General features: G+C 43.7%; 1 protein-coding gene across 1 annotated transcript; it reads left to right on the top strand.

Annotated features, from left to right (window-relative positions):
* Window positions 1–1,996: 1,996 nt before the first annotated feature.
* On the top strand, window positions 1,997–20,739 carry LRRC74A (leucine rich repeat containing 74A). Its single transcript, XM_009646585.1, has 15 exons — window positions 1,997–2,054; window positions 2,261–2,374; window positions 6,407–6,517; window positions 7,732–7,907; window positions 8,538–8,645; window positions 9,392–9,488; window positions 9,890–9,939; window positions 10,731–10,812; window positions 12,502–12,587; window positions 12,935–13,129; window positions 13,533–13,628; window positions 17,208–17,351; window positions 18,527–18,634; window positions 19,288–19,373; window positions 20,664–20,739. Exons 1-15 carry the CDS (start codon window positions 1,997–1,999, stop codon window positions 20,737–20,739), a joined length of 1,587 nt encoding a protein of 528 aa, XP_009644880.1.
* The last annotated feature ends 4,979 nt before the right edge of the window (window positions 20,740–25,718 follow it).

The following is a 25,718-nucleotide window of genomic DNA, read 5'->3' as shown; positions in this document are numbered from 1 at the left end:
CGGGGCCCGACAGCACCGCTGTGCTCGGGCGGGTCAGGCGTTGTGACCCTAAGCAGGGTGACGGCAGCTTCCTGGGCACCCCCCCCCGAAATTTGTGTTTTCAAACAAAAGGTTTCACCCCCTGTTCTCGAGAAATCCAAACAGAAAGGACAATTTCCATGCATTCTTTTTTGCCCTGGAAAGCCACCGAGCTTCCCATTTGCTCCAGATGAGTTAATAATTACACAGGCTTTGCAAACACAGGTGATGACAGTCAAAGTTTTGCAGCACGCGCAAGCTCTATGTGGACAAACGCCATTGGGGATGGGTGATGTACCAGTGCGGGAGTATGCCCTCCCTGGGTGTGCTGCTCACAGCTCATCACAGCTCTGCAAAACCACCCCCTCTCACCCAGCTGTGAGCACACCGTGGCCTTTGGAAGTTGAGGCCTGTCACATGTTGAAACCAGACAGTTTCATATGAAAAGAGAAATCCTGGTTGAAGTCCACATTTTTAATGTATTGCTTCATTCCACATTCCAATGTGTACAACACCTAAAGGCAAACACATCAAACTGAGCACTGCTACAGGTTTTTACACCAAATACACACTTCTAATGTGTGATCTCAGTAGCCTTCCTCCAATCTCTGAGATGGGCACTTGCAATGAAGTCAAGAATCATGTCATCCCTGCCTTTTGCACTGATAAGCGCTGCCTAACTTCTCCCCTGATGGTGATCAGCTTGCTGTCTCATGGGTAAAACACTTTTTCAGGGACAACCCCGCCTCTTGCCCCATTTGGGTATGGTGATTAGCACAATGGGTGTCCACAGCTAGGATCTGAGCTGATGTTTTAACGTATATAAATAATAATCCCACCAGTCTCGTTTTCAAATCTCCAGTTACAGAACACCATGGACAATAGACGGCAGTGACTTGTCTCAAGTCCCACAGATGTCTCTGGCAAAGCATGAAACTGGACTGTGGTCTCCCATCTCCTGCTGCAGTAAGCAAACTTCTGGAACCGTCACTGGTTTCTAGTCAGAAAATGGAGGGTGTTCTCCAGAGGAAAGATCTGCAACGTTAAGGGCTGATGACTGGGGCATTTAAAACAAGGCTGTTCTTTAAAAGGAAAGATCTAAGAAAGTATCTTCAGACCCAACCCACACTGGGATAATCAGACTGAAATCAGAGAATGTTAGTTGGTGCCACAAACAAGCAAGTATCCAGACAGCCACAGTTGTTTTGCCTACACTAGAAAAAATATTTACAAACTTTGGCAATAAAATCAAAGCTGACAATGGTCATCTGCTTTAGGGTCAAACCACTGGCTTTTGCGGCATTTTGTTCTATATCCAAATATAACCCTACCATGGCTTCTAATGACTGGACTACTTGAGAGGTTTATGTAGAACCTAGGGGAACAAAACCACTAGAAACACCCTATCCTTGGGGAAATGAACTCTTTTTTCCTCTCTGTATAGCCTGTATTACACTGTGTAGGCTACATAAACTTCAAAATCTTTACAGGACATTATGTTCACTGGCCATCACCCATAATGGAAAGTGTATATATTTGTTCTGCTCAACCTTTATCAGAAAGCCTTTTCTGTTACAGTTCTGGGTTTAGGCCCTTAGGAAAGAGTCCTCGGTATAAATTATGTAAAATAGTAAGTACTGAACCAATTTTGGCACCAACAATAGTTGGTGGGTTGAATGAGTACTTGATTCGAGGCCCCATTAAGTGCTGACATGTTTACAAGCCATGCTTTATTACTGAATGGATGGGGAATTTGGCAGTAGAGAAGTCTGAATCTGTTCAAGATCAGTAAGGCGAATACACTCCTTTAATCCTCATCTCCTTTAAGACTGTAACTGCTGCAGTCTGGCTTTCTCATGAAATAGTACGGACTGGAATACGAACTCGAGAGAAGAACCCTTACTGGCAACCTGGCACGACTTTCTGACACATCTGGGGGAGTCTCACAGCCAAGATCTCATCTGTTCTCTGGGAGTCGATGGGATCCCAGAGCAACGGGGTTTCCAGCACTGAATGTAACCCCTCGGAGTTGGAAGGTGCAGATGAGGTCACAGAAGGGTGGCGGTGGCAGGACAGGGGGATGGGGTGGCCACAGGGCTTTCTTGTGACACCCAGCCAGCCTCTGCAGCGGGATTCTCCTGTTCACAAGCAGTATAAATCAAGAACACAGATCTTACAAGTGGCACCATTGCTCCTGGAGATTTTTTAACTGTAGCCAAGTGGCTGCACTTTTTGTGTGTAGGAACTTACAGGATCTATGAGATGGCTGTGAACTCTTCATTTACAGAAGAGGAAAAGCAAATGAACCCGCTGCTCACTGGTGGTGACATGGAGAACAAGTCTGAGAAGGACGCAGGTGTGGTGTTTAGTTGCTAGCAAACTCACTTCAGAAATAGTCAGAAATGGCCGAAGGAAAATCTCCAGCATTCAAGAGGGACTGAGGTTGCTGCAGGCTGATCACCAGGTGGGAAGGCTTCCTTTCCCCAGGCCAGGCAGCAATGAGGAGACTCTTCTCAGTGGTGCCCAGTGACAGGACATGGGGCAATGGGCACACACTGAAACATAAGAGGTTTCAGTTGAATATGAGGAAGAACTTCTTTACTTTGAGGGTGACAGCACTGGAACAGGCTGCCCGGAGGGGCTGTGGAGTCTCTTTCTCTGGAGATATTCAAAGCCCACCTGGACGATGTCCTGTGCAACCTGCTCTAGGTGAACCTGCTTTAGCAGGGGGGTTGGACTAGGTGATCTCCCGAGGTCCCTTCCAACCCTTGCCATTCTGTGATTCTGTGTGATTCTGTGTGAAACGGGGTGCCAGTGCCCTGAGACGGGAGCTGCCACCCAGGAGCAGCTCAGAAAAAGTAAAATGTACCAGAAGAGGGCTTGCCAGTACCAGCTTGCAGGCAACTCCACCCAGCTGCCCCTAATTCCCACAGGATATGTTGGAGCTCAGCACCATGTGAGACCAGATCCTGTTTGAGCCCTTCATCGCCCAGAAGGGCAGGCAGGGCATGAGGGACAGAAGAGTTTTTTGAACATGCTGCCATCAGGCTGTGCTTGTACACAGCAAAGTCAGGCTCTGGGCCTGCTCGCAGCATTTTGGCCTAACTTCCTAGCTTAGCACAACAGTTTCTCTCAAAGTTCAAAGCCTCCTTCGGCCTCTCACTTAGTCATTACAAATTAATTTCTTATTTTCCTTCATAATGCAATTACTGTAAGGTAGTCAGATATGTGGGACAACTTCTCTCTTTGGTTCTTGTGTTTCTGTATTTAAATAGAGTATAATACAATTCTTGAAGTGTTACATAATAATTTTCCCTAATGGATGTTCTAATTGATGAAATCCTTTATCAGAGTATTTTCCATTGTTTCAAAGTGACGTTTGTCTAAATATCCTTTCTTATTTTCTGTAAAGGTAGGTCTGGGCATTTTTTTGATCCAGCAACAATAATTTATTGCCTATTTGGGATTAGTCCCTTTTAGATAGCTTTTCTGCAAACAAGGTTTTTGTTCTTGGCTATGAACTCTTGAAACTTTCACTCTTTAAGTGGGATCTGACATAATTAATTACCTGCTATCAGGCCCAAACAATTATCTTAATATTAGTATTTCTCATGGGGTTTTGACAGTATTAACTTCAAAAATATTATCACTAGGAAGTTCCTGGTCAGTTAATAGTTGGTTGCCATTTTCCCTTACATATTGGATTAAATAACTGTGGGTAGAATGCTAGCTGAATTTGACTGACAGTAGCAGCGAGGAGAATGGTGTAACTGTTAATCCTATCCAATTCCAGAGGCAAAATGTTGCCAAAATGTCTGGTGGTTTTGCTTTTTTCTAAATTATTTATATTAGGAGGGAGAAAAAAAATCTATCATTTATTTCCTTTTTTCCACAAATAGCTAACATTTGTTTATGATTTCTCTAGAAGTCTTTTGATATCCACAGTGGTATGACTTAAAATAGGAGATAAAGATTCAATACCCTTGACCAAGCTAAAGCAGACAGTTTTTTCCAAACCACATTAAACCTAATTTCTTGATTTTTCAATAAAAGACATTTAGGATATTAATTCCTAAATACTTTGCTTAGATTTTCCTTAGGTACAAAATCATATGTCTCATAGCTGTTTCCTCACAGATTCCTTCAACACTTAACACTCCCGAGTTAGTATAACCATGTAGTTTGACACATTACTGAAAGAACTGATTCCTTACAGACTGCAAAAATATGCTTATATTTGAGTGTTTAAATTAGTATAATTTTGTCTGCATACCACAAAATGCTTTGTTTCATTTTATGAGTTGCCCCAGCTCCGCTGTTATTCTGGTAAGTTTCTTATGGCAGACATTGAGAATGAAAGAAGTGAGGACAACCTTGGTAGCTTTCTTTCACAGCTGAAATTCCTTAGTATATAGCAATTAGATTTTATCCTGGGAGAGAAGGAGAACAATTTATTAAAATCTTCATCTGACCTTTATGTCCGTCACTATTAGTAGCGATTCTAAGAATGAATACTTCATTAGTTTACTGTCACGAACTAGGACCTCATTGCAATGCGAGGCAAAAGATGATGAACATTTTTGCTGCTCCACAGAGCTCCTGAAGTATAAACTGACAGTGTGATTTATCGAATATTTGTAGAACACAAAGGAGGGGACAGCATAAAGCAACGTACCCAGAGAACGGTCATTGTTAACCTAGTGCAGGAGAAGGGATTTGAAGTTATCTGGATGCGTCCCTCCTAAGTCCCACATGGAGTGAACTCCTGGTTCATGACTGGTACAAGCCGTGCATGAGGCAGGCCGACCAGAACACTGTGTCTGCAGCCCCAATGCCTGGGGAAAGGAGAGGGTGATAAAGGAGGCCCACCGCTTTCTGCTGCACTGTTTTTAAAACCAATAATCATGATTCAGTGCTTTTCAAATTTCTGCTTGAATAACAGTATTATTTTCTGTACCAGTGCCAAATTCTGCAGCTCCACACGGGTGCAGGGAACACTTCTGAATCTACCTCAGAAGGCTCAGTCCATGAACTGCAGGATGGCTGATGTACTGGGCACATGACGGCCATGTTATCGGGAGATAATGCACTCTGGGTGGGTTTTATATAGCATAGACAGTCTGTTCTCCGGAGTGGCAACTTTATTTTTATCAGGATGTCCAGCATTGTAGGGCCATTAAGCAAAGAGGATCAGTGGGTACTATCATAATTTCCCAAATCTTTCGTTCTACTTGTCTCGTGAGCATTTTGCATGGGATTTAGACCTATTTTTACCCTTTCTTTTGTCTTTCTCACACTAAAGTAACGCAAGTAAACCCATCATTTGAACAAATAAAGTCTGGCAGAAGGAAATAGTCTTAATGAAGGAGCTGCAGCTGCAGGGCTGGTTGAAATGTGGTGATGTGGGTGCCAGCTGGCCAGTGTTTCCCTCACACAAGTCTGCATGAACAGCCAAACTGCAAGCTCCACGTCACACATTGATGCTAAGTGACATTCAAGAAGGGTACAAAATTACAGGTCAATAGCCTGGAGCTCAAAAGGGAAACAAGGAGTAAGAGAAGAAGGTAGTAAAAGCAGTGACAGGCAATGAAAAGAAAGATTAACAGTTGGAAAAAAGTATGTATTTTGTTATTAGCCAGAAATTATTTTGGCAAAATTACTCTTTGTTATTTTTGTATGCATTTATTCCTCTTAAAAAGGAATTTTCCAAATTCGCCTTCTCTCTAACTATAAAATAAATTCTGAATTGTAGGCAAGAGAAGCTGTATCACTTCCAGTGGGTCTGGTTACACTCAGCCCCAATGTACAATAGCATCCAAACGCTTTCTCTTCTGCCATGCTTGAAGAGTACTATAAAGCATTCCCAGTCTGATAGCAGAGTCAGCCAACTGTCTCCTGCCCATGCCTGGGGAAGTGTGAGTCAGTTCAGGACAGCTAGGAGGAACTGGCATGGGTTTGTCTTGTAGGTTTGTGCGAAACTGGGATGGAGAGGGGAAATTTGCTGTTGCCTGGTGGGCTCAGAAATTGAGGAAGGAGAGAAAGGCAGCTCATGAGGAGCGAAGACCTAATGCAGGAGAACTGAGAGTCCCCTGCACATGGGCTGCATGCTGAATTTGGGGAGGGCTCTTTCCAAAAGCTGCCAAGCCATGGCCAGTCTGCAGATCTGCAGCCCTGGAATGGGCCCATTCCCACACCAGGGTCAGCACCGCATGCGTACAATGCACAGGGAGCGGTGGGCACGAAGTGGGGCTGGGGACGGAGGGCATCCGCAGCATGTTGAAGAGGGGCGCAGGCTTCAGTGAGAGTGACAGGAGCTCGGTCACATCCAGGGAGTCACGTCTGTGCTGGGCTTGCATTGACAAAATTAATCTGTTTGGTTTCATGGCAGACCAGAATGAAGAGACGTCCAATACCAATGATTGTCCGGAGTCTGTGTCACTGGCAGATGCCACAGCAGAGAAGGCCATGCAAGGCTCTGACACTGACCTGGAGGTTGAAGGTGAATGTTTTCTGACCATCTGCCCTTCCTAGCCTTTCCCCTTACAGAGCTGTACCTACCAACTGATACATATCCAACATGGAGACCGGGGACACAACCCTGCCAGGGTCCTGACAACCACACCTAATCTGGCAGGGGGATGAATTTCCTTCCAAGAGCTCTCCCTTTGACATCAAGCATCTCCCTTCAACTGCTCTCTATACACCATAACTATTCCTTTGTTCCTCCTTCTCTCCTCTAGTCCTTAATAACCAACATTACCAGACCAGCCTGCTGCCTGGGCAGCAGGAGCAGTTGGCTGAAGCCAGGGATGGAACCGAAGCCCTGCTTGTGTGCTCCTGATGAAATACTGCAGAGCAATTGTGGTCTGCATGCCATAGGTTTGCCACAACTGTCCTAGACTTTTCTGGTGGCTCTCCTCTTATCTACTGCCTAGTGAAGTCAGTCCTCTAGCTAAACAAGTCTTGCACTCATTTTTGTAACAGTAGGATTTGTCCATAATTTAGGATGAGAACTTTTTAACTTGTTATAAATGGAAGGAAAATAAAAAACCATAAGAATGCAAGAAAAAAAGACTTTTGTCAGAGGCCTCAGATTGAACTGGAAAATGGCTTTGGAGAGAGGGGGATTTGTCTTGAGGTCAGACCATTGAATGCATATAACAACATGGAGAAATATGAGCTCTAAGTATGGGTTTTGATGAAGGAATTCCAAATGACAGGTTTTTGTGGAAATACAGCCGTCAGCTGCACTGATATGTCTCCCTGCAGCTGTGTCAACAACACCCAATGGCCAAGATGAGAATGCTGGGATTCTTTCTGCTGGTTGTAAGCCAAAATGTTCTGAGCTGCCCTAGCTCTCCTGGCAATATCAGCTGTGTGCTTCAATTAAGATTTTTAAAAAAAAAAAAAGATGAAAATGTTTTTGCCTGATGTCAAGAATTCTCAATTAAACCAAGAAAGGTTTAGTCACATTGCAGACTGGTAAGGAGCTACAGCAAATCACTGGATGCCAAATGGAGAAGCAAGCAGGATACATTAACTCTTGGAGGTCTGGGATAAAGGGACGAGGAGAACCAGGGAACAATAGCCTTTAAGAGTAAAACCCTACTGTTGTTGCATAGTGTTACTTAATTTTATTAAGTTACTTAATTTATTTAAAAAAGGAGGGAGGACACTGAATGCACCACTCATCAATATACTTTTTCTCTGTAGATCCTGAGAAGGCCTTTGCGGGCATTACGGGCGCAGAGCTGTACTTGGAAGCATGCAGGCTGATGGAGGTGGTGCCTGTCTCACACTTTATTCAGAACCTGACGAAGCCTTATATAAACCTGAACCACCATGGTCTAGGACCAAAAGGTGCCAAAGCCATTGCTATTGCTCTGGTGGTGAGTAGCCAGTAAGAGTGGGGCCGCTGTTCTCAAGAACAATAGGTATTTTAGGCCTCTCTCAGGCCTGGAAGCCATCACTGAGGACACAGTGTGGGAGAAAAAGTTATGTATCTTCCCCATAGGAGCTCTGAGCATCCCTAATGTTTCTAATCCCCTGCACAGGAAAGTCTTGCATGCCAACTGCTGGCCTTTGCTAGAGTTAATCCCAAGAGCAAACTGATGTTCTTCCATGGGACACAAGTCCCCAGTGCTCCTAACCCCTACAGGGCCAGAGGTAGGGCTGGAGGGATTGGTATCCCCCACTCTGGGTCCTGTGTAGCGATGTGCTACACTCACCAATGAACAGGCCCAGGATGCCTGAATTGGACCTTGGATCTGAACCTGGGTCTTCAGGCTGGCAGAAAGTCCTACCCACTCAAAACCTCTCCAAAAAAGCTTCTCTTTTGTATGCCGACTCCCGCTGCCATGGCTGTGTCACATCCCCTGATCCCTGTCCTGCTCAGGACCTGAAATGCTTTCTGAGGTTTGGGTGAAATGTCTGGTGTCTGTTGAACTGAGGAAACTATCCCCTTCATTAACATTTCAGCATTTTTTTGTGTGTCATTGTTTACCTTTGTGTCTTCCCAGTCCAACGCAACCATCACCCATCTAGAGTTGGAAGACAACTGTATTCTGGCAGAAGGAGCCATATGCATAGCAGAAATGCTACGAGAGAATTCTTCCCTTCAAAAACTGGTAACCAATCTGACGTAGTTTGTAGCCAAAATTATTGCTCACCAAGTTCAATCATCTGAAAGAAAACCAATTCATTCCATTACAATTCTAACCAAATAACCGTTGTTCCTGTGCAAAAATATTCACATTCTGAAAGTCACAATATTTTATGCTACTCTACTTTTAAAAAGTACAAGCTTCTGAAAAGCAGAAGTGCGCACGTGATCGCAGTCTGTTAAGTCTGGAACTATTTTCTTCATTAGCAGATGTGACAATAATTGCCATAACTAAGTCTTTCTAGTTCATGCTTAGCTAATGGAAAAATGTTTTGGTCAGGAACTTTCATTCTCCAATATGACATGGCGAAACTATTCTAAATAGATTAAGGGAATAATGCAAAACTTTCAGATATGAACTGGTAGGAGTGCTCCTTCAATCTGAAACTGAGGTATACAAAATGCATTTTGGTAGGCTATGGGATCTCTGTTTCACTGGAAGAAAAGATTCTTGGCCAAATACCTCTTGGTTCACTGAAGACGAAGACCCATGTGAAACTGATGGCTCTAGGACTTTTATTCCTGTTAGGAAGGATACAGGGTTACAGATACCTGCAACTCACACGTTAATTACTGTCTGGCTGACATTTCTCATATTGCTCGTCTTGCATTGTTCCCATGATATATTGGGCATTAAGAAGACAATAAAGCTAATTCTTTGGAACTCATTCTTTGGACTCATCCTTCTTATCCCCCCTTCTTTCCTTGCAGAACCTCTCCAATAACCACCTAGACACAGCAGGAGCTGAGGCCATTGCCAGTTTGCTTTTGGATAACATGTCCTACCTCCATGCTCTTCAGCTCTCAGGTGGGCTGTATGCACCCAAACAGTGATGGTAGTGGAAGTAAAATAACATGTGTTTCATTCTATTCTCTCATCCTGAGAATATTAGACTATGGGCAAAATCAATCTCTCAGCTATGTCTCTGACAGGAACCCAGAGTAACAGTGGAAACCTAGATTTATAGTGATGTGATTAAATATTTGGCCTGCTCAACCTCCAGCACCTCTGAAAACCAGTCCCTTACGAGAAACTTAGATAATTGCTGGAGTGTCTCCCACATCTTGGGGTAATTCTACTCTATGGAGCAAAGTGGAATAGTGACTATCTTCTTACAGCCTGATATGGGCTGTGATTAGCTGGAGGCAGACTCCAGCACAGTACCAAGGGAGAGATCAGCATGCTGTTAACATACTTCTCCTCCCCAGGAAACAACTTTGGAGAGGAGGCTGCACCATACTTTGCTGAGGCATTAATGGTGAGTTACTTGAAATCCAAGGTCATTTGCAGCCCTGGCAGTGTAACAGACTCTCCTCGTCTTGAAGCTGCTACTCACTTGGCATGATTTCACTTGGCAATGCCCATATGATTTCCTGGCATAATTCCACTAAGTGCCTCTCCCTTACTTCAGAAATGAGAGAGGCTGGGAGGACACAGAGCAGGATGGACTGCATTAACATTTTCTCAGGACAGCCATGTGAGTCTGGCTGAGAAACAAACCTTCAGGACTGTGTAACAGAACAACATCTGGGTGACAAAAAAAAATTTCAAGAAGCATAAGTAACCCGACTTCATATCATTTTGCAGTTGTCCAGTAAAAAGAAGACACTTGACTTCTCTGGTTAGTTCCCATCTCAAAGCCTCTGCATCATTTGGCACCACCAGAAGCTTCCCTGAAGCAAGGCCTTGACCTGATATCAGAAAGTGCTCTTCTTCAGGGTGCAATGGTGGGAGTGAAACAGGGGCAGGAACAGAATTGCAGGATGTATTGCAGGCCAGACATGAGCTGTGTGTGGGAAGTTTGCACAACACAAAGTCCTATTGCTTCTGCTGTTTTGGGAAAGCAATCACTGTGATGTTATATGCCTAACAAAGCTTTGTTTTGGGACACGCAGTGCTGCAATCTCCGTGCTGATGATCTCCCATGCACTGAGGATTTCTGTGTGTCTGATATCCATCTGTTTCATCCTTATGTGGGGGCCTTGGCATGGCAGCTGGTCACAGCTGGCTGGAAGATCTCACTGTCTCTGCACATTTGTCTCTCTGCAGGGCAATTACAGAGTGAAGGAACTGGATCTCAGCCACAATGAGTTCCATGAGAAGGGCGGACAGATCCTGGGACAGATGCTCGGTAACTTAATTTATAACTTGTGCAAAGCCAGGAGTACAGGCACTGGGGGACTTGATGGCGTCTGCACAGTGAACATGTATTTCCTTCTCCAGCAACAATGCCCCATGACCTGGTGGGTAGTACAAAAAACAGGGCACCCAGGTTTAGAGCTTCCTGGCTGGCCCACAGGCTCACCCTCATCACCACAGCTGACTCTAGCAACTATAGCTAATGTATCAGAACAGAAATGCAGGATGAGAAACCACAGCAACAGGAGTCGGTGTCAGAGAGAAGAGAGCTGGAAAGAGAAGTCCCTCAGGGAGTATAAAGCAGAAAATTGCATTTTACTAAAACCTAATAGGATCAGAACTGTTGTTTGTTTTCAGGTTTTGATTGCAAAGTTCAGGAGTGATTTTAATTTTTCTTATATAGCCCAAACCCTAATGGTTTGTGCCATTGCACAGCAAGCAGCAAGGGAAACAGATTAGGAAGAAATAAAATTAAGCTGTCTAATTTATCTGTTCAGACAGAGAGAGATCCAGAGTGTGCTAGTGGCCCTGGAGGGGGAAAGCAAACAAAACACTTACAGTCCTTCAGTAATCTCATGTGCTATTAGTGCACTGGGAAAGACTGGCATGAATATCTGATGGCTCTTCTTCCCGCAGAACATCCAACACGCCTGCTACCATAACGGCCACAAGCCTGTGCTGTGAGCATCCAGCGTTCCTTGAGCATTTCAGTAACACAATGCCTTTAGTTTAATTAACACTTTCCTTCTCCTGGTTCAGTATTTCCACTGATATGAACATCTTTCTAATTACAGTCCACGTCTTTAAAAGATGGATCAATTAAAACTGCAGTGAGGGACAAGGCACTGTGCCCCTGCCTTGGACAAGCCTGCAGGCAATGCAGAGATCAGTGCTAAAACTTGGGACCTTCCTAGACAAGAAAAACCCCTCTCCAAACTTCAAGTTCTTATAGCTCTTCTCTCCTTCCAGCTCACTCAAGGCAGGAGCAGCAGAGATTACTGCAGAACCTATTACTTTTCTGTTTTGTTTCTTAAAGGAATATTTTTAAGTCAGCTAAACTCACCATCTGCCTCCATCCAACCTCCCATCCATGGAAAATCTGGATAAGAAATTCTCTCTGAGAATGAGAAGCAAGTGTTGGCAGCAAGTCTTACCCCTCCCAGTGTCGCAGTAGACACAAATGAATTCACACGTACCCTGCTTTAAGTAGAACTTACACCGTGAGGTGTGCTATGCATGTGAATTGGCACTGGCACATATACAGCTGGGCACAGCTACCATATGAAGCTGAATTCCTCTTTGCTAATCAAATATACGCAGACTGAGTCTTGATATTTTAGATGTGGCAAGGAGAATCCAGGCATTTTTCACAGTGAGAAACACAGACAGTGTCTATTAATATAAGAAATCCTCCCTCTCTCTGCCTTCCTCCTTCACAACTTATTCTTTGATTAAGCCAGAAGAAAACCCGTGTTCCCTTTCTGCTTGTGATCAACAGCCCATTCTCTGTTCTTTGGGTACTGTGGACAGTAAAGACACTGTAGGTACAAGTTCCTCCTACTACAGTCAGTGAAGGCTGTTGCTAAAAGCCCAGCAAACTTTCTCTTAGTCCCTAAGTGTGGGTCAGCAGCTGTGTCCAGACCACCCTTCATGAGCTAACATCTCAGTTTCTCTTTCTTAGCCAGCAACACAACACTGGAGATTCTGGATCTGAGCTGGAACCACCTGAGGCGGCAGGGGACAGTAGCACTGGGCACAGGTCTCAGGGTAGGAATGCCCCTGTTTTGTGACACCCTTCACAGTGATTATTACTAGAAGCTGTTTGAAACACTGTTTGGGAACTCAAATCCCTGATGTCTGAGCAGGATTCAGTAGCTCTGGTGAGGCTCATCCTACTGAGAGTGGCAGTCAGCACCAAGAGAAGGATGAAAGCAGTGAGTAGGTCTGGTGACTTACATGGATGGAGAGACCCTGGTGACATTGCAGAGATGTTGGATTCATTGAGGATGCCTGTGTGTGACTTGAGGGATGCTCCTGTCTCAACTAGGCAAGAAAGGGTAGAGTGGTACAGAAGATGGTCATGCAGTAGCTAAGATCCCTCTTCTCTCCCCGAGGGCAATGAGGCACTGAAAATACTCAACCTTTCTTGGAATGGCATTGGCAATGAGGGAGCACTGGCCCTGGGAGAAGCTCTCAAAGTCAATCACGTGCTGGTTCACCTGGACATCAGCAACAACCAGATCAACAACGAGGGAGCCAAGAAGCTCTGCAGGGGCCTTGAAGTCAATGAAAAACTCAAAATCCTGAAGGTAAAATAAAGCCCAGGCATGGCTGAAGGAATAAACAGGGGGAGTAGAAAGGTCTGAGTCAAGAGGGACAGAAGACAGAGGTGAGCTCTCTGAGCTAGAACTGGAGGAAATGAGTATTGCTCTGGGTTGAAGGTGAGCAGAGCAGAAGGAAATTCTATCACGTGAATTTCTTCCAGGGCAACTGAATTGCACTGTTCCCTCAAAAAATCCCCCAGGGACTGGCTTGACATAACCCCACACCCTTTATCACCCCAAAGCGGTTGACTCCTGTCATGTCCGGTCTCAGTCAAGTGAGAACCTAGGCAGTTCTGGGAAGGGTCATCCTTGAGGTTATAGCATGCCTTCTGCCAGGTGTTAAATCCTCATTCTCACCATGTCTGGGTCTATGTCTCTTCTTCCACAGATGGCCAATAATCCCCTGACCATGGAAGGTGCCACTGCACTAGTCACATCTGTCAGAAAGAACCCCAAATCCATGATGGAGGAGATCAACATCTCAGTAAGAGCTTATGTGCTGGAAAGCCTCCAGGACCATATACTATACATTTTTAAGAAACAGGTGGATCACAGAGCTGCCCCGTTCCAAAAATGTTTTGAGATGTTTGTTTCATTTATGCACCACCATTAATAAAAATAGGCTACTATGTAGCAGCCCTTCTAGGACTCATGTGGAAATTACAGGTCTTTGGTCTAGCTCTGGAGAGAGGTGCCTGTAGTATCACCACCTTTCACTCCCTTCCATTTTGCAATGGCAAAACAAGAACAAGGAGTGAATTCCCACTGGAGGACGAATTCTCCTCATCCCCTGAGCTGTCTCCCTCCAGGGTAGCCTAAGATGCTAAATACTGTGAAGTGCTTTGATACCCTGTCCGTATGAACAAGGAGTAGAAGATGGATGCTTCAAGGCATTAACAGCAAGGCAATTTTATTTTTAAAAAACTAAACAAAACAAAACAAAACATTAAAAGGCTGGTGTGGAAGGAAAAAAAATCGGAGAGACCAAATCTTAATATGCTACTCCATAGCAAATCAGGAGCACGACACATATTGTTGTAACCTCATGTGCTGCTTCTAAAATGGGAGACCCAGAAATGATTCATAGCTCCTGAATGGGGGTTGCATTGCAGACCAACGCTGGGGAGAGACCTGGGCATGCATTGGTCCACTCCTGGCCCTCCCATCCATGCATTGGTGCTTCATGGGAGCAGTTACAGAATGTGTCAGGGGCCTCAGGACCCTCCATCCACCTTTGGGAGCACCGTGATTAAAGGAAAGAGCGTTTTCACAAAGATTAGGTTTGGGACTTGGAACATAAATAATATGTTCACTCTTGAAGCAAGCTAAAAAAAAGTTCATGGGCAGTTTTGGAGACTCACATAATGGGTTGTATTTAAATTACATCTGCATGTGTTTCCTTGTCCTGTGGTTACTGTATGAAAGGAAGAAACTAAACCAAAGCAGAATAAATAATATGCATCTATGGACTTTCCTGAGAGTATTGAGGGCTTTCAACAGAGATCATCTGAAGAACAGGCACTCCTCTAGGGCAGACAATCTTTCCTGCATAACTTAAGATCAAAGAGAATTATTTGCCAAGTCTGCTCAGAGTCAGACCTCATTCTGGAAAGGAAAACTGAAACGGGCTGTGGGGGGGTAAAGGACTCCATTGTGCTATAGGTGGTTCTGTTAGTTTTATTACTAATAATGTAAACAATTCATACACTTGGAAAGAGTAATGTATTTTAGTTAAATTTTGAGAAATTAAACAAATTATTGAAATGCATTTATTCAAAAGAAGGCACACAAGAAATTTTGAGGCAAGGAGTTAATTAACATTAAGAATCTTCAATCCAACCTAAATCTCACTATGCATTTCTGCTTTTTAGGGTTAACAGATGCTCTCTTCACCTCACCCTTCAAAAAGTCTAAATTACCTGGCATTTCACAAGATAAATGGTCAATGGCATAAATTTACAATGACATTTTAGTATCCCAATCAAATGCTTGTGGGCAAACATCTAATCTGTCTGACAGACTTCATTCTACCTGTGATGTAGGGAGTCTTGCATTTCAATTCAGTGTATTTGCAAATATACAGCTCCAAAGATCTTATGCTGCCTTAAACCTTTGAGAAGTTAGTAAAGGTTTTAATCTTTTATTGAAACTTAAGGGAAGACATAAAAAAAAGCTTCTTCTGCCCTTTTTCCCAGGGATAAATATTTATCTTGACTTTCAAAGAATTAATAATTAGTGTGCCTGTAAGTGGAATTTTGAATAAGGATCGTATCTAGAAACCTTTCAATGGGTTTGATAGCACCAGCAAAGGTGACATAATAGAAAGGTACATTTTTAACAACGGTTTATTGCTTCTGGCAACATTTCTAAGCATGACTGTTCTCCACATTCTTTTAATAATCTACTCTTTGTACGGCTTCAACTTGCAGATACTATCAAACATTTAATAGAAGTCGTGAATCAAAATAGCCAGCACATACCCATCTTCACCATCATAGTACGAAAGAAATACCATTGCTTTTCAGCTGTCCATGTGCTGTTTTTCTGGACTGGGAACTGTCTGGGTCAAAGATGCAGAAATGCACAAGCTGGCTCCCTCCAGGTGCCGCTCAACCCCAGCACAGTTTGTTAGGCCAGACACGGTTCTTTGGCTATGCTGCTTCCGAGGCTGTGCTGGCGGTCCTCTGGCTTTCTCATGGGATCAAGCCCAGCCTGGCAAGCCTTGGAGAGAGCTGGCAGCCAGCAGAGCCAGCTCGAGCTCTCCTGTGCCGTGTTCCCAGGACTAGGACACTCTGCTAGTGTGCATCATGCAGGGAAGTCTGAATGGCTTCCTCAGAGAGTCACTCTGCATCCATAAAACCATTGGTGCTGAATGGAAGCTAGTAAACCCAGCCAGACCCAGACTTGTTGAAGACTGTCTTTGAGTAATAACAGTCAAGAGCTCACTGCACTGTAGGTCATAAGCTTCTAGATGGATCTTAAGAACAGTAGACCTTAAGCATCTAAAAAAGCAGCTGTAAGAATGCATTGAGAGACTTTGTAAATACACTTTAGGAAAAAAATACGGTACTTGATGCCTTGGAAACCTCCTACAATGATAGAAAACAGCAACTTTCATTGATTTCCTGAACTGCCTTGAAATTTCCAACAATTAAATGTATAGCTAACATGAACAATTCCTCTGCCATCATGGGTATCATAATCATGGTTTCAAAAGATCAGTCAAGGCAAAGGCACATTTGTCATAACTTAAATTTAAAAGACTAAATTACAGTGACATCAATATTTGCATCCATAGTTTACTTTCTAGTATCACAAAACCCTAAATCAGGACACTGTGCTGCTACCCATTCTATAAGTACTAAACCAGAAAACTCACAGTATGAGCTCTGAAACACTGAGCTGTCACTACCCTGTTTGAAATCCTCATGGAAAAACAAACATCAGGCCTTGTACTGCTGACTGAAGCTTCCTATTAGGGTTACACAATGCAATAAAGCTTCACTAAAAGTTATTTTCATCTAGAGACACCCAGAACCTTGTCAGATAGATGCATTTTTCTTGTCTGGGCTATAAAGCCACATTGCTGGAGATACTAACCCTTTTAGGCCTTGGATATTTTTTTTTTAGTTTTTGCAGAACTCTATGGCACCTTTTGGCCATTAACTGTTCAACTTGCAGTCTGAATCTTAACCAAATGGAGAGGACACCCATGTAGAACTATCTCAGGGATGAATATGAATCACTTGAATAACCTAAACATAAGAGGTCTTCAGTGTAGACATTTACCTGATGAACATCTAGCTTGCACTAAGTTAATTTCTACATAAATTAGTAGATCCTTTTTCTGTCTCAGGCATAGGAAAAGAGAAAGAAGAACAACACTTGTTTAGTGTCAGGCCTCCATGGGATTCCTGAAGGTTAAGAGTAGAGATGGGAGAAGGCACCACCCTTAGGAGAGAATGGTGAATGTTGAATTCAGATGGATTTGTTAACACAAACAAGTCTTTGTTGTTCTTTGGGTGTCCACGCTGACTGCACTCTCCTTCCTCCTATGTACCAGAATGTGTTGGTGAACGAAACTTTCATCAAGTTGCTGGATTTGGTGTGTCAAACACGTCCTGAACTAGATGTCATCCATGGTGAGGTCGAAGGCTGTATCACCAAGATCCCCAAGCAGCATCCAAATCCCATGAAAGTGATTCAGGTGAGCTACTGAATTTGGGTCCATAGCTCCTCTGTACACAGTACTAATGCTCCAAGCACTTGGAGGGATGGAGGCTGGAGGGAGTAAGCTTTCTTCCAAGTGGGAAATTCAGCCAAGTTCCTTCAGAAAAGTGTATTCACAAAGACTGTCACAATGCCCACTTATCTCAGTCTACACAGGCAAACGAAGCAAATCCTTTGATCTCCAGGAGTAGCTAATGCCTTGGGATCTGAGAGCACTGGGGAAAAAAATAATCTGAATAGATGTTTGCTCTCTGTGTCAAGCAAACTGATTGATTTTGGGTCAGATCCAAACGAGTGTCCATCCTCATCACAAGCCCACCGCAGTAGCTGACTTTCATAGAACCCTTTGCTGACAGTCGTGCTTCAGCATCAAAATTAATGTGCTTCATAAAAGTAGGACATGGTATCACAAGAAAATAATGTCCTAAATAGAAATTACTTAGCTTTTCAAGGTCTGTAATTTCTATGGATAGCAGCAGATGGTGCTGTCCTCCTTGCTGGAAGGCAATGCAAGCACTTGAGCATTGCTGGGTGAAATAACACTTTTTGCACTACCAACTCCACTGTGTTTCTTAGCTGCTGTGCCGATTTTTAGCTAATTGGGTGAGACTTAGCTGTAGAGTTGGATTCAGATGAACTTAAGCAAAAGGCTGGGCTGTTAGCTCACATCAGATAGTGCTGCTGTGCTTCACAGCTAGTGACGCTCACACTAGTATGCTTTGCAGTTTTTAACAGCAGTTACGGTGTTCAGATGTGTCCTCATTTAAACAGACGGGAATTCAGAGAAGAGCAACTAAAGTGATCGGATATCTGGGCAAAAGGGCTGTCTGGATTAGACAGCCTAGCGAAGTAGTGCCTGTTGGGATGAGGACCAAATAACCATATGCAATTATCAGAAGAAACAGGTTTACTACTGAGTCTCATATCAAGGTAGGGGGAGAAGGAGGTATAACTGAGAAGAATGGGATCAACGTGAACAAAAGGATTTTGTTCTGACAGTAGGGTGGCTGCACAAGGAGTTATGGGCTCATATATCTCAGTGAAAGGCTAAGTAAAGGCAGGGTGACAGATGGAAGAATAAGGAGAGAGCTGGAGGCAGGTGTCAGTGGCTGTTTCATGGTTATGCCTATGTTTTATCTCTGCTTCTCTTAGAACTACTTGAAAGAGCACAACCTACGACTCTGGGACTTTTTTAGGAATATTGACAAGGATGGAAACATGAAGATCCCTGTGGCAGCCTTCCGGAGAGCCATGATGCAGGTGTGCCTCTGAAAGCACAGCCAGGATGCTCTTCTGGCAGGGTGCTGCTCTGGGGAAACCCCTCTGCTGCAGCACAGCCACCAGCCAGCCGTGCTGGTGACATTTTTCAGACTACAAGGCTAAATTCACCCATTGCAAAAGTTGAGCCCTGAACAAAAGTTGAGACCCAACAGAAATGCTATGACATCCAGCAAATACTGCAGATGGCATCAGTGATAATGATCAACTCTAGAGTATCACAGGAGCCTTGTAAAATCACAGAGGTCAGCTCTTTGTATATGATATACGGGATCTTGATAGATAATTATGTCTTAGTGCTATGGGAAAGTGAAAAAGAGGCATTTAAACCCTTGCCTGTACACACTGAGTAGACAGTTCTCTTCCTGCCAAAACCACCGTGGTTATCGGGATGAGTAGCAATGGTCAGCCAGCAATGATGCTATTTTACAAAAAAAAAATGCAAAAAATTGTTATTTTAACCCTAAAAGAGTAAAATTGCCTCCCCAGCACCACTCTGTGGATTTTTTCCATCCCTTCTTCCATGCACCAGGCCATCTGCTCACCTATTAAAAGATGATGGGTCCCAGAATGATATAGAGGATTTTTCTGCTTGAAAATATCCAGGTTTGCTAACATTCATCTTATCCTCTTAGCAATCAAGCATCCCACTGGATCGAGTCCAAATTGGGGAACTAGTGCGCAAGTTAGACCGGAACCAGACAGGGGTCGTGGACTATAGGTGAGTGAGTGACTCCACTTACTGTCCTGGCTTGTCTTCCTTTTCTTAATTTGGCTCAACACCAAATAAACATACCCTTATTCACTTTATAAAGTGAAGGGACATATGGTTTTGGTCAGTCCATTATTTACCTAAGTAAAAGGTAGATGAAATAACACCTTGTGTGCTTAGAAGCCCTGTTGAGTCAAACGAGAAGTCAGTCTCATTTTTCTGTTTGACAAACTTGCTGTGAGAGTGCAGGGATCTCAGAACTGAATGACATTTTCATTCATGCTTGTAAGCCTGTGTGAGAAGCATCAGCTCAGCACTGTCCTCCCCCTGAAGCCAGGGTGAGATTTGCAAAGACAGCGTATCTGTGCCTTCAGACCTTTTCCACCATCCTCAGGGACTCTTGTCTTTTCCTTCTCTCTGATCCTTCTTCTTTGGAGACCTAGTTTTCCCTGGAAACCCAAGTCAAACTACAGAACTTTTCATTCTCTTGAAAGTGCCTCTTCCTTAGTGCCTGTAGCAATCATGTCCAAGTTCTAAGAGCCTGAGCAGTCAGCAGCAAACTCCTTGGAGGCTGTCAGCTGCTGCAGGCTAAACCACTTGTCATTGGACCCCAAATTCCCCTTAGATTTCCTGTCAGTTCTGACATGTGACTCATCAGCTGAAAGTCTTATTAATCATGCCCAAATATTCCCATCCCTCAGCACATATTAATGGGTTTAAATATATGCTGTGGTCTAGTTTTAAGGCTAGAAGCAATGGGTCAATTTTGCAAATCTCTTCACCTCTTAGCTTCCTAATGTTTTCAAAGATAAGCAAATTACTTTGCTAGATCTGGCCTTTATTCCTCCACATAGATCAGTGCTGTACTAAAAGCGTCCATGCTCAGATGCAAGAGAGGCCTTAGCCCAGTTAATCTTGAATCAGAGGTTACATGGGGTTCCCAAGGCACAAATTACAGAACTATGGTTAAGTAGGAAGCAAATTAGGAATCATTAAAACCCAATGGTCAGCAAAGTCTTGACTTGGTGCCATCAATGCTGCTGAGCTGATATGTGGGGGAAAATAAATACTAATATCTACTCCTTATCTAGCTGCTTAATGCATTTTAGCACTGTAGCATGTGTGGCAGTAGTAATATTCACCGTGCAGATAACAGTCAGAAGAATTGTGACCTTTGCTGTCCTTACTGTTCCCACCTCAGGCTGTTCCCTTAAGGTTCTCTCAGCAGCTTTAAGATACCTGACAGTGAAGGTTCACTTTACTAAATTAATACCGGTTCACCTCTTTCTTTTCAATCAGTCACTTAAAAGAGCAGAAGCCGACACAGAAGTGTGTGGAAGGGGAAATCGAGGAGGAAAAGAAGGAAGAGCCATAAAAATGAAGCAAGGAGGCAGGTCAGACTGTGAAAGATTGTAGGAGAAATATTGGAAGACATCTCAGAGTGGCTCTAGGTCTGGGGAGGCCCAACACTGGGGAGCTCTAATTGTCTAAGTTATTGAATGTAGAAATAAAGTTGATGTTCCACTACACAGCAGGTCCCTATACAGTCTGGTCCTTTTGGTTAGGGGCAGAAGAGGTTGGTCCTCTGGAGCTGGTGACCAAAGCTGTCTCACTCTGCATGCTGACGATGCTGAACTTATTTGCAGAGACGGAGACAAAAAGTGAGAATGGGGAAATCAAGAGAACTCATTAACTTCTGTTATCCCTTTTTGAGGGAGAGCAGATGGACAAAGAAAGACTGAAGGAAGTGCCCTGCAGACAACCCCTACCAGACTTAGCAGTTCTGACACAGGGATCTTTGCAAAAGAAGTAAATTCATAAGAAACTACAGCTCATGTTGCTCAAAAAGTTATGGGTAATAAGAATTGTGTTAAATAGCTCCATGGGAAAAAATGTGCTAAAAGGGTGGAAACCATAACAGATTTTAAATGGCTCAGATACTAAACTGCTTTTTCTAAACCAATATTAAAAAAAAATAAATCAGCAACTCTTAATGAATGAAAGCCTTGTATATATTAATATTTATACGTAAATAGAATTTGTAAAATGTAAAAAAATACAGATGAGCAGAGCCACAGGAGGTATATTTTGCCACATGCAACTGCCAATATAGACTATACCACCAAGAAACTTGGAGAATGGGAAAATGGTGGCCCCTCTGGGAAAACCAGCCTTCAGTGGAAAGGAAAAGCAGCAGCTGGTTACCATCTGGTAAGTCTCTGTGTGTTTCCCAGCAGAATAACCACCTGGAAAAAAAACTTTGAATTTGAGTTCAGGTGGCTCCAGTGCCTCATCAGAGGTCAACACGACTGCCGACATGATGGAGTTGGTATGACTGCTCTGTAGTCATCCTCAATACACAACCGACTGCTAGGCTTTAACTGATTACCCCAGTGGGTCTGTGCCTTCTGACGTCTGCAAATCTTCTAGAATTTACTTGTGATTGCAGTCAGTGCCTCCTTCACAAACAGAATACGTGGGGGTTTGAGACGAAGAATCAGAGCAGCAGAGAGCATTTGAGATGTTGGGTAGTTTGCCCGTGCAGGGGCATAACACCTTGGGGTTTTCTGTTCCTTTCCTAATCATTTATAAAATGTAATTAGCTTTTCTTGACTGTTCCTAAGCACTGAGGTATGTTTTCATAGAAATGTACACCAAACCTGCAAGATCTTACTTCTGAACACTAAGGCCTGAGGTGGGGGGGAGCAGTCCATGCCCATCATTTTACAGTTCGAGCTCACTGAAGAAAGACCTACTCTAAGGCGCTACTCCCATGGGAGGCAAGGACACTCCGGCTGTATAGGGCTGGGTGGGTGCCCAAGGTCACTCCCATGGCCGCTGCCAGCGGCAGACTGAGCCCTGCACCCACTGGCTGTACCTGGAGCCTGCTTTCAACTCCACTTCTTCGACTCTGTTACTTCTTTCCTGAAAAGAGCTAGTAGCAGGAGTATAATCATTTTAGCTGTTGTAAGGCATTCCTCCACCATCCTGCTCCAGAGGCTGGTGGGTTGGTGGGCAGGGCACGTGGTATGTTTTACGCTGGACTCACTGCATCGGTGGCTGAGGGACTGGCAATACCTGACAATTGGTTCCTACCCATGTGGCAACTCTGACATCTCTTATTGGCCCACATTTGCAATGTGTATGGAGCTGCAGGACAGTTTTAATACCTCTTGGATCCATCAAAGTTACTGCACATGATACACGGACCTGAGCATAGTTACGCAACATTTCTGGAGGAGGCTGATGTTTAAAACTGGTGGTCTTCTAGGATGTTCGTCAGTGGCTCCAAGTCTGTTGGCCAAGTGTTCAGCATCCAGTGGCCATGCCAGTGCAAAGTATCTATGCCTCTCTCTCTCCCCCTCAGCCCCAAGAAATCCTTTTTTGAGTCTTTTTTTTCAGCTTAAGAGGCATACCGTATAAATACCAACATGTGCAGGCTGAGAATTAAGGCCAGGGAGCTGGGAACACCTAATGATTTTGTATTTGCACAAAAAAACAGTGGAGTTTTTTGGCATGACAAGCAACTATTGTTACCTGATAGAGAACAAGATTTACAGAATCCCAGATTTTCCTCAAAAACAAGCCTCTTGGCTTATCAGCAAGCAGATGCTCTGCGAGTCAGTTAAGCTGGATCAGGGGTGAGAAGTTTCTCACTTGTTTCCAGTCTGGAAAACATTTCAGAGAGAACAATGGGATCTCGGGCTACCTGACGGCAGAGAGCGAAGGTCATGCTACATTGTCCCTACAGCACTGTGTTCTGCAGAAAAGGGCACACTTTAGAGTGAAGGAGTAGCACAAATATACTGTTAAATATCTTTGTCTTTTCTTCCCCCAGTGTCTTGGGTTTGTGTTGCACATGTTACACAAGCAACTTTATCTCCTGCAGAGTGCTGTTGTGTATTAGTCACACATTACTATTCTGCTTAGGTTTGCACAGAATCGGCTGCCCAGCTAAACTGATTTGTCCAATTATCGCCCTTAAGATTCAAGATTAGCTACAGCCATCAAAAATATTCTGTAAGAAAACATCATAATCAAATAGAGATGGGTAGTGGCCTGCAGCAGGTGTGGCTTTTATTTATCTGAGTGTCCATTTAAACTCGAGACTCAACAATGATGTGGCAGCTAGATTGTACCTTTACACCAGGAAAAACCTACAGGGAGATGGGATGGTTTCTTTCAGCTGAAGCTTTTGATCCAAAATTTCCCTTTCAGATCCAAAATTTCAGCCCGAGATCCCATTGTTCTCTCTGAAATGTTTTCCAGACTGGAAACAAGTGAGAAACTTCTCACCCCTGATCCAGCTTAACTGACTCGCAGAGCATCTGCTTGCTGATAAGCCAAGAGGCTTGTTTTTGAGGAAAATCTGGGATTCTGTAAATCTTGTTCTCTATCAGGTAACAATAAAAATTATCTACTTTGCCAAACACAAAATCAAAAGAGATTGGATCTCTGGGAAGGAACTACATACAACCTTCCATCCTACTATGTGGCCTGATGCAACTAAAATACTAGCAAAAAACTGGGAGTGCTAGTGAAAATTTTAGTTCTCCAAATTCATATGCAAGCAGTGTGGTGGAGGGATGTAGCTGCAGTTTGTATTGTTGCCGAGTCTCTCTCAGTGCTGTCAGATCAATAAAGCTTTTTTAAGCTTGGTGGCAGCATTTGTCCCCCTTGCTGGGAATTCAGGGATAAACTGTGGTAGATACTGAGCAGGGGCGGTCAGGGAGTGGAACATGAACTGCTCTGCTGATCCCGCACCTGTGAAATGCTGCAGAAGGAAATGGTTTGGCCAGCATAAATTGAGGCAGCTCTGAGACTCATCTAACATAGCTCAGGAATTCAGCCTGCCAGCACAAAATTAGACAGTGCAGAAAGCTGGCTAAACATAATCTCTGCATCTTCCGCGGCTTGTGAGAGTGACACAGCCGAGTGACATTGTCAGATCTCTTCAATATTAGAAACAAAATAACACTAAGTAATGTGTTTTGAAAACACAGCATGCACACCAGAGTATTTAATGTGTTAGCTAGTCTAGATGAACCTTTGGATCTCTTGCAGGGGAAATCATCTTTTTATTGTGGATCTCATCCAGCAGAATGAGACCCAATTTGTGATTTCCTAGGTGCCACCGCAACACTTAACGACAACATATCGTTGCATCAAAAAAGACATTGCTAGTCAGAATCTCTGGAAATCTCAGAGTAAGTATAAAGACTAATGTTATATGCCAAACTATCTCAGCTTGTTCACACTGAAGATCTTTGATCTGTCTAGCTGAAGTGGCCTAAAGGTTTTTGGCTTTACTTTCAAAGGAGAAATCTCACGGGCTGCCGAAGTGGGTACACTGATACTAGCCTTCATCTTTTAAACTTGCATCAATAGTTCTTTGTTCCAGTGGCCTCCCATCCATATAATGAGTATATCAAAAGGTGTTTGGTGTGTTTCAGTGGACATATGCCTTATGTGAAGGGGCATCCTGCAGCCATGCATGAAATCAAGCCTCGTGGAGCTGGGAGCATGCCATCCACAATGCACTGGTCAGTGCAACGGAGATGCTTAAGTTCCTTGTCCGTTCATTCACTGAGTAAAACCTCACCTGGAGCTGTCACAGCAATGTTATAGAATCTGAAGAGATGATGGAGTGAAAGTCTGCAAGGACAAATTTCACTTTTTTCAGCATGAGGCAGTGGATTTGGGTCAATTGACTGATGCTGATGTTTTTTACAAGACACTGGAAAAGGTCAAGATCATAATGGACATTTGAGTTCTTGAAAATGTATGTTATAGGTGTTCTTTTCTTCTTATGTGGTCACTCCTCATCTATCAACAATACTGAAGCTATTTCATAGTTTCTTAATCCAGAGAGCCCAGCCAAAGCATTGCATTCTGAATTTGGCCTACCAGAAGAATGCAATCAACCCATAGTTCATTCCTTGTCACCCTCTTTCTTGCAGGCTGCTGAGACTGCAGCCAGACACATGCCACTGACTGGACAGATTGCTCTGGTAGCCTTCTCTGTTCCAGACACTCCATGAGGACCTTAGTTCCTCCACTGACATGCTATTAGCTGTGCATGTCTCAAGGGACACATATGCTAGCTTTCACAGCCTCGCAGGACGGGGGTATCTGATCATGTCACAGGAGGACGAGGAAATAATGTCCTGCCTTATAACCTTGGTCACAGGATCTTCCTCCCAGGAAACTGAGTATATGCATTCCCTGATGGCCTATGTTTGCATTTGGGGTCATAGGATTAAGTGTTTGTACGATGGAGAAGGTCTCCAGAATACAGTCCTCCATAAGGGACTTAGATGAGATCCAATCGTGATTTTCCCCAGTAAGGGATTT

Source organism: Egretta garzetta, unplaced genomic scaffold (assembly GCF_000687185.1).
Source record: "Egretta garzetta isolate BGI_Z169 unplaced genomic scaffold, ASM68718v1 scaffold79, whole genome shotgun sequence".
Lineage (NCBI taxonomy): Eukaryota > Metazoa > Chordata > Aves > Pelecaniformes > Ardeidae > Egretta > Egretta garzetta.
This window is presented reverse-complemented; position numbering and strand designations above follow the sequence as displayed.